General features: G+C 47.4%; 1 protein-coding gene across 1 annotated transcript; it reads right to left on the bottom strand.

The window, feature by feature from the left end:
* Positions 1 to 2,291: 2,291 nt before the first annotated feature.
* Positions 2,292 to 8,097, bottom strand: LOC115600049 (olfactory receptor 10AG1-like; the record flags this gene model as incomplete). The annotated part of the gene is given in 2 exon segments (XM_030468283.1): positions 2,292 to 2,333; positions 7,198 to 8,097. Coding segments are annotated over 2 exon segments (942 nt in total), but the record flags the coding sequence as incomplete, so codon positions are not given.
* Positions 8,098 to 13,891: the final 5,794 nt, after the last annotated feature.

Genomic DNA, 13,891 nt, shown 5'->3' with positions numbered 1-13,891 from the left:
TCTTAGCTTAATCTATAAATATTCTTATGTTTACTTCCATCCCACTGTTGGGTGGTGTGTGAGCGAGAGGCTGCGTGGTGCTTAGTGTCTGGCTGGGGTTCAACCACAACAGTCTTTATTTGGGCCCAATGTGGGGCACAAAGGGCTGAGATAATGACAGATCTGATCAGAGTGTGTTAAAAATTAGTTATAACTATTCCCTGTATGTGTTTTACAGTTTCTGGTCACCATGTTGGTTGGTTTGGTCTCAGAGCTTTTCTTAGAGCTGTGGGATTTCACACCTTCCTCTCTGTTTTGCTGGCTGTCAGCTCTGGAGCCTGCTTAAGGGCATCATTGGGCTGTGCTGAGACACTGATGGTGACACTGATCTGGGACCTGCAGCCAGCATGGCCATCATGAATTTTTAAATTTTTTAATGTCCTTGGGATTTTGAAATGTGTCTGGTCCTGTTGGAGACAGGTGGGAATCAGCATGTTTTTGAAAGTGGTTTAGGTCTTGTTTAGGATTACTTTTGACATGTGATTTTTCTGCTCTTACTCTTCCTTTTGTCTTTTTCCATCTCACCTGGAGGAAGTGAGTGAATATTTGTGTGATGCTGAGCTTCCTACCAGGGTAAACCCACAGGGCACCAGAAGGAGCTTAACATCTGTTTACCTGTTTTGATGTCCCTTTAAGTCCTTTCTAGCCCTGTCTGCTTGTGTTTCTGTTGCTCCCTACTAAAGAATGCATCACACATTCAGGATCCAAGATGCAAAAGGGGTTGAAGTGACAGAAAATCAGGCCAGGCCAACAGAACAAATTTTCAAATTTTAAACAATAGCAGAACAGCAAGCAGCAATTGTATGATGAGATTTAAAACAACCTAAAAAATGTTCATGGCCTTCACCTGAAGGAAGCCTAAGGACTCTAGATGCATTTGGTCATTTGACTCATGTTTCAGATCCTCTGCAGTGTCCTGCCATCATGAAAATATAATGGTCCTCCAGAGAGACAATTCAATGTTCATTCAATTCATTGTTAGACACTGACGTGCATTTAGTGGACTCGAATATTCAGGGACCCCTAGGACATAATTTCTGTGCTTTACTTTTAGGACGGTCATCTACTTCTAGGCAAGGTATTTTTGTAGTTCCTGGTGTGACTGATGCTGATTCTACTGGGTTGGTAAAAATTATGGTTTATACTATTACTACACCAGTATCCATTCCAAAAGGCAGTAGGATAGCACAATTAGTACCATTTGTGTCACAGGTGCCGTGTAAAGGTGACAGGGATAGAGGAAGTGGAGGTTTTGGCTCCACTGGAGTGCCAGAGGTTTATTTTGCAATGGATATAATAAAAGGGAAACCTGGTACATGGGCATCTACGTGACGCACTTTTATATCAAGTTTCTCTAACCTAGCAGCAATGTCTTTCCACCGTTCAGCAGCCCAGATAGGTTTATCTCTACGTTGCCAGTTGTTTTGCTTCCACTGCTTTAACCAACCCCATAAGGCATTTGCTACCATCCACGAGTCAGTATAGAAATAAAGTCTTGGCCACTTTCCTTGTTCAGCAATGTCCAAAGCCAATTGGATGGCTTTTACCTCTGCAAATTGACTTGATTCACCATCTCCTTCATCTGTTTTTGCAACTCGTTGTGTAGGATTCCACACGGCAGCTTTCCACCTTCGATGGCCTCCTACCAGACGACAGGATCCATCAGTGAAAAGAGCATATTGTTTCTCACTCTCTGGTAGTTGGTCGTATGGTGGGGCTTCTTCAGCCCGTTTCACCATTTTTCCTGGTGGCATTCCAAAGTGTTTACCTTCTGGCCAATGTGTTATTGCTTCTACAATTCCTGGACGATTAAGTCTTCCTATCCTAGCTCTCTGTGAGAGTAAAGCAATCCATTTACTCCAGGTAGCATCGGTAGCATGATGGGAAGATTCTCTACCTGTATACATAAAGCCCAGCACAGGTAATCGTGGCACTAGGAGGAGCTGTGCTTCAGTACCAATCACTTCTGAAGCAGCTCTAACTCCTTCGTATGTGGCCAGTATCTCTTTCTCAGTGGCTGTGTAGTTGGCTTCGGAGCCTTTGTAGTTTCGACCCCAAAATCCTAGAGGTCGGCCTCGAGTCTCTCCTGGAGCTTTCTGCCAGAGGCTCCATGTAGGACCATCACCTCCACCTCCGGTGTAAAGCACATTTTTGATGTCTGGCCCTGTTCGAATTGGTCCAAGGGCCATTGCCTGCACAATCTCCTGCTTAATACCCTCAAAAGCAGCTTGTTGTTCTGAGCCCCATTTAAAGTCTTTCTTCTTCCGGATAACCTCGTAGAGAGGTTTCACAATCTGATTATAAAAAGGAATATGCATCCTCCAGAAACCAACAGTTCCTAAGAAGGACTGAGTTTCCTTTTTGGTAGTTGGTGGGGCCATAGATGTTATTTTGGTAATCACATCCATGGGGATGTGGCGACGTCCATCTTGCCACTTAATTCCCAAAAACTGTATCTCCTGTGCAGGTCCCTTGACCTTGCTCCTTTTAATGGCAAAACCAGCCTCTAGGAGGATTTCAATTATCTTCTTACTTTTTTCATAGACTTCCTTTGCTGTGTCACCCCACACAATGATGTCATCGATGTACTGTAGATGCTCTGGAGCTCCACCCCTTTCCAAGGCATCATGGATCAGTCCACGGCAGATGGTAGGACTATGTTTCCACCCCTGGGGCAGTCGATTCCAAGTGTACTGGACACCCCTCCAGGTGAAAGCAAACTGTGCTCTGCATTCTGGTGCTATAGGAATAGCAAAAAATGCATTAGCGATGTCAATGGTCGCATACCACCTGGCTGCCTTTGACTCCAGCTCATACTGAAGTTCTAGTATGTTCGGCACAGCAGCGCTTAGTGGTGGTGTAACCTCATTCAAGGCACGATAGTCCACTGTCAGCCTCCACTCTCCGTTAGGCTTTTTCACTGGCCATACAGGACTGTTGAAGGGTGAGTGAGTCTTGCTGATCACTCCTTGGCTCTCTAGTTGCCGGATCAGCTTGTGAATGGGGATCACAGCAACTCTGTTGACACAATATTGTCTTAGATGCACTATTGAAGTAGCAGTTGGCACCCTCTGGTTTATAGTTCTCAGCAACCCCACCACAAATGATTTGTCTGAAAGGCCAAACAAAGCATGCAGCCATTCTGCATTCTGAGTCTTAATAGCTGCAGTACCAAAGGACCAGCGGTACCCTTTCAGGTCCTCGAAATCACCTCCCTTGAGGTATTCCATGACATGGATGCACGGAGCATCTGGACCAGTCACTATTGGCTGTTTATGCCACTTTATTCCAGTGAGGCTCACATCAGTCTTCACAATAGTTAGTTCTTTAGATCCCCCCATCACTCCAGAAATAGTGACGGAGTCTGTCCCTTTCTGATTCGATGGCATTAGGGTGCACTGTGCACCAGTATCCACCAAGGCTTTATACTTCTGTGGCTCTAATGTGCCAGGCCATCGAATCCACACAATCCAATAGATTCGGTTGTCCCTCTCCTCCACCTGGCTGGAGGCAGGGCACCTCTAAGCTTGAGCACATACAGCATTGTCAGTATGTGCATTACTGGAGCTTGCGTCCCCAGTACTCACGCCTGATGTACAGGGATCTCGAGTCACCAGCATATTTGGACTGGGTAACTCCACACTGGAGACTCGAGCAGCCATCTTTTCGGAAGGACCTCCTTTTGCCCTCGGCTTGCACATCAACTCAAACACTCGGTCCTGTAGGGCAGCAGTAGGTTTCTTGTCCCACTTTTTCATGTCTTCTCCATACTCACATAGGAGTGCCCATAGGGTTCCTCTTGCTGATTTCTGTTTCTCTCGATCCTGCCTCATAGGAGGGCGCCTCCTCTTAATGGCTGCAACGGGGTGTTCTTCTTCTGTCTGAAGAGAAAGGAGTGAATGCAGTCTCTCAGATGCTCTCTTGATAGCTGAGATCCAGGCCCGACAAGGGGCTATGACAGCATCCTCACACTCCCGTACAGTTTTAATCACTTCACTCACAGTTGAATCCACATCTGCAGGAACCCATAGCATTACTGATAGTGTGTGGTTAAAAGGTGGTGGGGCAGCATGCACAAACCTTTGCATCATAGGCCTAGGGCACGGTACGTGATAGGGATCTTCAATGTCATCATTATTATAGATCACGTCTCGTACAGCCAGTTCTTCCAGGTACCTGATAGCTTTTCCAAGTTTTGCTGCTTTGATCTGTGGGCAGTCTATTTCCTCTTTATAGGGGTATCTCTCCCTCACAGCCGACAAGAGTCGTTTCCACAGGCTGGTAGTTCCAGCCTTTTCCCCAAATGCCCGATCAATACCTGCATCTTTGGCCAGGGATCCCAACTGCCTGGCTTCCTTCTGAGTTAATGTTATGGTAGCAGCCCCATCATTCCAGCATCAAAGTAACCAAGAGAGGAGTGGTTCACCTGAAAAACGGCTGTAGTCTTTTCTCAGAGTACGCAAGTCCCTCATGGAATAGGACTGAGCAGATTCTGAGTCTGAGTCCTCATCTGACTCTGCTCTAGAGTATGCTCTACGAGGAGAGGCAGTATCCTCTATTTCCTCTATCACCTGGTCATCTCGTTCAGACTTGGAAGGGTTAAGGCTCGTTTCTGATTTCCATTGTTTTCCTTTCCTCCTAGTTATAGTATCAACAAGTAACTGTGTGGGCTGAGGGGGAGAGGCTGAGGCGTCTGCAGCTGTAGCAGCTGCAGGGCTTGCTTTTTGAGCAGGAGCAGTGTCTGTGGGAGTGGAGACAGCAACTGGAGCTGTAACAGAAACACTGGCGATGCTGGCTGCCCTTATCTGAGTTATGCCCTTGCGTGAGGGGGGGCGAGAAGCGGCTGGGGAGGCAGGAGTGGGGGTGCTCCCTGTATGAGGAGCAGCTCTCGCTCTCCGAACAGCAACTCTCGGCCTCCGAGAAGACATACTAAATCTCATTACTGTAGTTTTTGCATTACTCCTCACCAATATATGAGAGTAATTAACAACACCCACCAGAAGATTGAGAAAGGTAATGCTGTTGCCACCAAAATCTGATGGAGTCAGCCCAAAATATGATAGAATGGTATAATTTCCCAAATTAAAACTGGGAGTGTAATTACCAATCAAATTTCTTATCTCTGTATGAAACACCACTGCTCCATGCACCATGGCAAACACCAGTATTGAAGACCATATTGCAATGATGGTTCTCATGCAGCTCCTACGCAGGAAAACCCACATAGTAGCACTCATTCCAGCAGCAAAAATGCACATTACATATCCCAAATACCAAAGGTATGGCATGATTAGTCTAATCTCCAACCCTATGAATTTTTCAAAGAACGAGGTCTGGTTCCAGCTCAGGAAAGCCATTCTTTCACTGAAGTTAGAATTCAAACTATTCAGGGAAATTGGTCAAAATTTAAGCTAGATTCGAGCCAAGTAGCTCGTGCCCCACGTTGGGCACCAATAAATCTGTCAGGGTTTAACACTGGCCCGGCGGTTAAACCGAAACAGACGCTCTCTATTAATAACTCTCTCTCCTACTTGTTGAAGAAGGGAGAGAGAACAAGGGAGAGAGACTTCTCAGTTGGAGATTAAACTACAAGACTTTAATGAAACAGCAATGATAGAATAAATTAGTGAACACATACAGAAATACAGGAAAAAATGAGAACCACCCTCCTCCCCCTTCTCCCCCAACAACTCTCACGTCAACCGAGGCTGCAGGGTAGCCCTGGGAAAGTCCAGGCTGGACTCCTGGATTTGGTAGCAGTCGGGAGCTGGAGGCAGGAAAAGAAGCAGGACGAGAGGCAAGAAGGGAAGCAGCTAGCTGAAGCAGGAAGAGGCGCCGGAAGAAGAAGAGCGAAATTTGGAAAATCCCTCAAATTTATACTGAGTGTGACGTCTATGGGATGGAATACTCCATTTGGTCAGTTCTAACATCTATCTTGTCTGTTCCTCCCCAAAGGAGGGCTCCTGGATGGTAAAATGCTTTCCTCAGAGCTGAGCAGTGTCCTTGGCTCTGCATACCAGTCCCTGGCAGTACCTATAAACATCAAGCGTTATCAGCCCCAAAAGCAGACATTGTCTGAGGGACCTGCTGCCAATCTCAGCAACTACTTAAAGAGGCTCAGCTGAAAGCAAAAGCACAAGACAGAGAATCACCTTCATCCTGGCCCAAACCAGGACAACAATTCAATGTCACATCTCAACACCCAGCAGGTGGCTCACATTAAAGTCCAGGCTCACTTTGCCATTATCAGAGACACAGAAAGGGAAGACCTGGAAGATGATTCACCTCTTTCTGTGTGTGACATCGAAAAAAGCCCAGAAAAATCAGTCTCGGCTTCTTTTTAGCCACTGATCAGCAAGTCTGTTTGGAAAAGATTTTGTCCTTGATTCCGGACACCACTCGAACAGGAACAGACCTTGGGCAGTCTCCAGACCATCCTCTTTCTGAAGGCAGAGTTCCCACTGAATTCAGGCCAGGCTACTCACAGCTTTGGCCAGCTGGGTGGTATTGATCTGGGTGGCAAAAGTCTCCAAGAGCAGAAAGTCCACAGTCTCTCTGGGACCCTACTCCTGTGCCACTGCTAGATTGTCTTCCTGGCCTTTTATTGACTTCCTTTTCCCCTTCCTTTCCCATCAAGTTGATCAAGAATGACACAAGTCAACGCACGATAACACAATGGAGGAGAATCACCTCCATGCTTTTGAACTTTTCTTAGCTGACTCTTAGAGACACTGCAGATGATCTGTGGGGTCCCTCAGGTGATCCCTCATACCTGAGGTTGGTCATCTCTTTGCTGGATGTGTCACTAGATCCCTTTGACTACTGTCTGTGCTTTGACTGTTTCCCTTGACTGGTGACCTTGTTCAGACACAGACTGAAGTAGGTATTTGCATCAAACTCTTTAGGGTCACTGAAGGTGCTCTGGAGTACAAAGATACCACGGTGGAGCACGACATAACAGAAATGCATCAGGAGACCACTTTCCACCTTGAGCAGGATCAAAGCCAAGCAGAAAATCTGATTTTGTCTGACCAAATAGGAGGCATCTGTGATCAAGCAACCATGTACTACCCCAGGATATCTATTACTATTTGGGACTATATTCACCACCCTGCAGTATCACTTTGTCCATAGGAGTCTCTTCAAGGCAATTCTCACCTCCTTGTTCCTCAGGCTATAGATGACAGGGTGAAACACAGGGGTCAAAATTGTGTAAAACAGGGCATGGTATTTGTCAGTTTCTACAGAGTCCCTTGAGCGTCACTTGAAGTAGAACACTGCGGCTGAGCCATAGAAGAGAGTGACCACCCCAAGGTGTGAGGAGCAGGTGGAACAGGCTTTGTGTCTGCCAACAACTGAAGGCATTTTCAGAACTGCCCTGATCATTTTAGTGTAAGAAAGAACTATCAAGGAAAAGGGAAGGACTGCGAAAACCAGGATGCTGGTGTACAGAGTCACTTGGTTCCACAAAGTGTCTGCACAGGCAAGTTCCAGAAAAGGAGGAACATCACAGAAGAAGTGATGAAGGTCATGGGATGCACAGAAGGGCAAAGTGAACACCTGGTATGTCTGAACTACTTGCACTGGTACAACAACCATCCATGATCCCACCAGCAGTGTGACACAGAGCCCCCTGCTCATGATGAGGCTGTAGTGCAGAAGGTCACAGATGGCTGTGTAGGGGCCATAGGACATGGCAGCCAGCAGAAGGCATTCAATGCTGCCCAGCAAATCAAGGAAGTAGAGCTGGGCAGCACAGCCAAAGAAGGAGATACTGCCATCTCTCATCGGGAAACCCACCAGCATTTTTGGCAGAGTGACTGATGTGTAGCAGATCTCCAGGAAGGACAAGTTCCTCAGGAAGAAATCCATGGGGCTGTGGAGGCTTGAGTCCAGCACTGTGATGAGTGCAATCAGGCTGTTCCCTGTGAGGACCACCAGGTAGATGAGCAGGAAGACTGTGAAGCGCAGGCCCTGCAGGCTGGAGTGGTCAGAAAATCCCAGGAGAATGAATGCAGGTCCAGCAGTGTGATTCTCCAAGCCTTTTCTTTGGGGCATTTTCCCTCCACAGATCAATCCCAACAGCAGGCTCTTTGAGGGTGCTGATGTCCTGTCCACCATCCCATGGCAAGCCTAGAGAAAGATCCAACAAACATCATCATAGGTGTGACTGCAGGATTAGGGGAGCTTGACCAAGGGATGTGTGCATGTCTGGACATCTAACATGGGTTGCTTTGTGCAAGGAGGTGTGTAAGGAGAGGAAAGAAAAGAATCCTTGTGCCTGGGTGACTGGGTTTGGTCATATGGATGAAAGAATCTTGATTTTCTTCTTCAGAAGTGATTTTATGGAGTAGAATGCTTGGTAACAAAAGAGACAGCAAATGGATACATACAAGCCCTTTTACCAACAGTTGTGCTCATGTTCCTTGTGCAGATCTTATACGAGCTGCATTTCATGTGAGAACATTAAGAAACAGGGTGAAAAGGAGGATATTGATAAAAGAGGGAAAGACACAGCAATGAGAGTCTAGGCTGTGATTTTGCAACCAAAATAGAGCAAGGTAAGGGGCAATGTGATTATTGGACTTTGGTGAGAGATTAATCCCAGATCTCCTGCCATGTAAGGGCTCATCCTCTGATTCTGTGTCCACATACAAAGATCTTGGGGACTATCTTAGATCTGAATCATTCATTTTTAGGTAATGAAGGGTGAATCCCATCAAAAGAAAAAGAGGATTCTATCTGCCAATGAACCTGGTGACAATGATGCTCCAGGGGGCATTCTGACAAGAGGAATAAGTCACAGGTTATGCGTAAATCAGCAGTTTTCAGGGTGCTAAAACACATTTTTATGCAAGCAAACTGCTTCCTGGAGTTTCCAGTCCTATAGTAAAGAAAAGGATTAAAGGTGGGTGATCCCTCCCCACCCAACACATGATTTTCCTGATCAGGTCAGTCTTCTATAACTTCTGTGTGAGTCCAAAATAATTCAACATTCCCAAACTTCCTGCTCTCTCCCATGGATTCCTGATGGCTTACAAATCCATCTGAGGGCACATTTGCTCTGATCCCAACCCTGCCATGCTTCCCAGTCCCCTGCAGCCCTTGCAGAAGCACAGCAATGCTCTTGCTGCCTGAGGAGCAGAGCCTTCCTCGTGCGTTTCCCACCTTCCCAGAGAGTAACAACTCCTTGCTGGGCACACTTGGAGGATGGGAGCTCCAAGCAAGCAGCACCACAGTAGCAGATATCTCATGAAGAAGAAACTCAGATGTTTAAGGATCTGTCTGACATGGGGAAGGAACATCCCCTTCCCACAGGGCTGAGGTTGCTGTCTGTGTCTCTCCCACTTCCACTAACACCCACTGAGATGTATTCATGAACCTGGTGTATAAATGGTGAGAACAGCAGGTCAGAAAACATGTAATGAAAGCATTGAGATTGGCCAAGTGAAAAACACATGGTGGTTTTCTCCAGAGAAATATCTGAATTCACAGGAAGTTGTGGTCCTCATAGTTGGAGTCATTTTCCAGGGTGCTGATGCTTTTTGCCTGTGATTTTTTTCTATCTCACAGAGGAGCAGTGCAACATTTCCAGCATAAAATTGGGGTTTTCTCAAGGAAAGATCTCCATGATTGTCTCCTAATCTACTCACTTATTCCAACAAAGGTACAGAGAAATGAAATACTTTATATTCTAAAAACACAGATATAAGCACATTTATTTTAAATTGAGGCTTTACCTCAAAGCAACCACAGCCTAACAGGTTATCCACACACCAACGTTTCCTGCGTGCTTCAAAATGTCCTCAAATATTCAGCCTCTTCTTTTCAACTCTCAGACATCTCAGTGGTTCACAGAATCTGAGGCAGAGCACAGCTCAGGGTCTCTTTACTGACGGGGAAACTTCCAGAGCCCTTTTCACACGGTGACTCTCTGATGGGCAGCAGCTCTCCAAGCTGAAGGCAGCCCATGCCAGGCAGCCCAGCCAAGCTGCTCAGATGCCTGCAGCTGCTTCTGGCCATGTCTCAGCAATTCCAGGTGTGCCAGAAGGGTTTACCACTGTCAGGATCCAGCAGGCAGGCAGGAGCACACTCCTCAGTCCGTGATGCTGCAGGAGGCAGCAGTGACCTCTTTTCCTCACCGTCATTCCCCTGGAAACCACCTGGATGTGGTTCTCTGGGCTCTTTGTCTCTCTCACCTGTTTATAAGACAGGTAACAAAGCAGCCTCAGGAGAGAAGGTGGGGATGCTGGTGCTGCTATTTCTCCCCCCTGGGCACCCACAGCACCAGGAACAATTTCAGAAAGACGTCAGAATCATGGGCGTCAGCATGGTTATCAACAGCAGCTTAACTGTAGGCCTTTAACAAGTAGAGAAACTGAGTCATGAGATTGAGCTGCTCAAAGGGAAAGTTTGTAACTTCTTGAAGGGGGAAAACAACCAATAACCAAGGAAGCAGAAATTCATCCAATTCAGTCTGCGTTTAGCTTAATCATAGAATTGCAGAATCATAAAAAAATTTTGGTAGGAAAAGACCAGTGGATTATCAATTCAAAAAATAATTTTACTTTTCCAAGTCTATGACAAAATCATGTTCCTCAGCACCACGTCTTTTAAACAGCTCCAGGGAAAGTGACTCCACCACTACCCTGGGCAATACCTTCCAGGGTCTGACACTCTTGTGGTGCACAATTTTTCCTAATATCCAAACTCAACCTCCCTAAACCTGACACAACTTCAGGCCATATCCTCTTGTCCTGTCAGTGGTTACTTGGAAGAAGATACCAACACCCACCTGGCTCCAACCTCCTCTCAGGGAGCTGTAGAGAGCAAGGAGGCCTCCCCACAACTTCCTTTAATCCAGGCTCAACAGCCCCAGGTCCCTCAGCCTTTCCTCAGAAGACTTTTGCTCCAGACCCTTCCCCAGCTCTGTTGTCCTTCTCTGGACACACTCCAGTTCCTCAATGTCAACACCCCCAGGTCCCTCTAATAGTACCTTTGGACTCAGCCCAGTGATCCAACCTGTCCAGGTCCATCTGTGGAGACTTCCTACCATCAGGCACACCAATACTCCTTCTCTAGTTGATGTCATCTGAAAACTGGCTGAGGGTTGAAGTTGGGCTTTGATTTTTCCAGTTTCCTCCCTGCCCAGTCTCACATCTTTGCATGCCCCCTGAGTGGCCAGCCCCTTCTCCCAAAGGCCATAAGCTCTCCTTTATTTCCTGAGCTCCAGCCAAAGCTCTGTTCAGTCAGGCTTCTGCAGCTGGGCTGGATCTCTGGAGTCAGGGACCTTGTTTGAGGGCCTCACCTGTGTGTGATAAGACCCAGGGTCTTCTCTGCATGCTCCCTTCCCCTGTGAGGATCCCAGAATCCCCCAGCCCTTCACAGAACCCAGGAGAGGTCTCACCCCCCCTGTGGTCACAGCTGGATCCCAGTCCTCCAGCTGGACCCCAGCTGAGAATCTTTGTCTGGGGGTGACACTGGGGTAAGGGCTGGGACCTGGGGTATGGGAGCCTGTCTCAAGGACTTGTGCTGGGAACAAGGACTGAGGGACAGCAGCAAACTGACATGCCTGCTGGGCCAGGCTTCCTTCAGTGCAAGCTCAGGCACAGGGCCCCAGCTTCCCATTTCACCAAAGGGAGGAACAATGGCATGGAGGGATGAGGATGGAGGAATCCAGTCCTCCTTCAGCCACTTGCCCATGGCTGGCAGCATGCGAAGCACCTGCACAGCAAGGCCACCTGGCTCTGCACCATGACTATGGGTTAGTACACCCTCACTTTGACACGGCTGATGGCATTTTCCTCTCAAAAGACTTTCCAGCCCATGTCAGCTCCCATCTCATCAGTCTCTGTCCCACTTGTGATCTCACCAGCTCTCTCCATGCTTCCTGCAGAGCTCCAAGCTGCTTGTTCTGCTCTGCAGAGGGGCTGTGCTGCTCAGGGCAAAAGCTGCCACTGTCCTGGCTCTGCTCCTCAGGTCTATCACCCAGCAGGGTGTCTGCCCTCCTCTCACAGTCAAGGTAATGCTGCACAGCCAGCAGAGACTGGGGAGTGGATTGGTGACCCTCAGAATTGTGACATTGGGGTCAGTGGTTTGAAGAGTGACCCATGAGGTGGATGGTTGTTTGCAAAGACACCTGCAGAGGAGGGGTAAATCTGAGACAGGAGACACCAGCACCCACTTGGAGCAGACTGAAGCAGAGAAAGACCCTGACAGGGTTAACTCCTGGCGGGATAAATTCCTGTAACTTTCCACTAAAGCAGTGTGAACATCTTCTGTCTCGTAAGTACAGATCTTGCTTTTAAAAACAAGACACTGCCAAGGCCAACTAGGCAGCGAGGGGATTAACTGCTGTAAAAGTGTAGGTCTTGTTCTCAAAACAAGGCACTGCCAAGGCTAGCTAGGCACTGGGGGAGTGCGAACACCTGCACGGAGAAAGGATGAGGATGCCACAACCAGCAGATAAGGGAAACATTATCGCAAGGGTCCAATTTCGCTCTGTAACAAAAGGATGAAGTCATCGAAAACAGGAGAGATAAAGAGTTCAAGTTTTGAGAAAAATTTCTTACTTCATCCAGAGACCCCCCCGACATCTCCCAGGAGAGGACTCCGCCCAGGCTCCGCCCAGACTCCACCTGTCATGAATATTATAATTATATGTTGCAAACTTATGAATATGTATGTAACCTCCCCTGTAACTGTATAAATACCCTAACCCTGTCCCTCCGGGCGCAGAACTCTTTGTCCAGCACGAGCTGGGAGTTCCCCAGAACAGAAAATAAATACCTTTGCTGTTTAAAGGCTCAAAACTCTGTCTCTAAACAGTTTTGCTTGGTCTTTTTGGGCTTCAGACACGAGGAAGGTGTTCAGCTCCGGGAGGTACACAGCCCGCTGGGGTGTTGTCACGGTTTAACACTGGCCCGGCAATTAAACCGAATAACAGATGCTCTCTATTAATCTGTCTCTCCTTGATAGAGAAAGGAGAGAGAATAAGGGAGAGAGACTTATGGGTTGGAAACTAAACTACACAACTTTAATGAAACAGTAGTGATAAATAGGTAAAATTACTAAATATATACAAATATACAGGAAAATGGAAACCACATTCCTCCCTCCTTTCCCCCAATAACTCTCACGTCACCACCGAGGCTGTAGGGCAGCCCTGGGAAAGTCCAGGCTGGACTCCTGGAGTCGGCAGCAGTCGGGAACTGGAGGCAGGAACACACAGATATGGGCTGGCACGGATCAGGACCACAGGCACACGAACAGACAGGATCCTTCCAGGATGCCGGGGAGGAAGGGAAGCAGGAAAAGATCTGGCTCGGCCCACGTGATGCCTCAAATTTATAGTGAGTGTGACGTATATGGGATGGAATACTCTGTTTGGTCAATTCTGGCATCTATCTTGTCCGTTCCTCCCTAAAGGAGGGTTCAGGTGGGACCTCTTTACTCCTTCTGGAGGGTAAAATGTTTTCCTTAGAGCTGATAAGAGTCCTTGGCTCTGCATACCAGTCTCTAGCAGTAACTATAAACATCAAGTGTTATCAATTCTAGAAGCACACACACTGCATGAGAAACTTGCTGTTAATTTCAGCAAATGCAACTACTTACAAGGGACTTAGCTAAAAGCAAAAGTACAGAAACAGAAAACCACCTTTATCCTGGCCCAAACCAGGACAGGTGTCCACAGAGACCTCTTCTCATATGGGCTGGGCACGGGCTCTCCCGTTGAGCTCATGGAGACATGGCTACTGCAACTGCCATCCAGGCAACCTGTGAAAGTTGTTGGCATCTTCCTTCAGTGTATCATCAAGGGGATAGAAGAACCAGGAAAGGTTGAGAGTGTGGG

Source organism: Calypte anna, chromosome W, assembly GCF_003957555.1.
Source record: "Calypte anna isolate BGI_N300 chromosome W, bCalAnn1_v1.p, whole genome shotgun sequence".
NCBI lineage: Eukaryota > Metazoa > Chordata > Aves > Apodiformes > Trochilidae > Calypte > Calypte anna.
The sequence above is the reverse complement of the archived record's forward strand: the minus strand, read 5'-3'. Positions and strand labels throughout refer to the sequence as shown.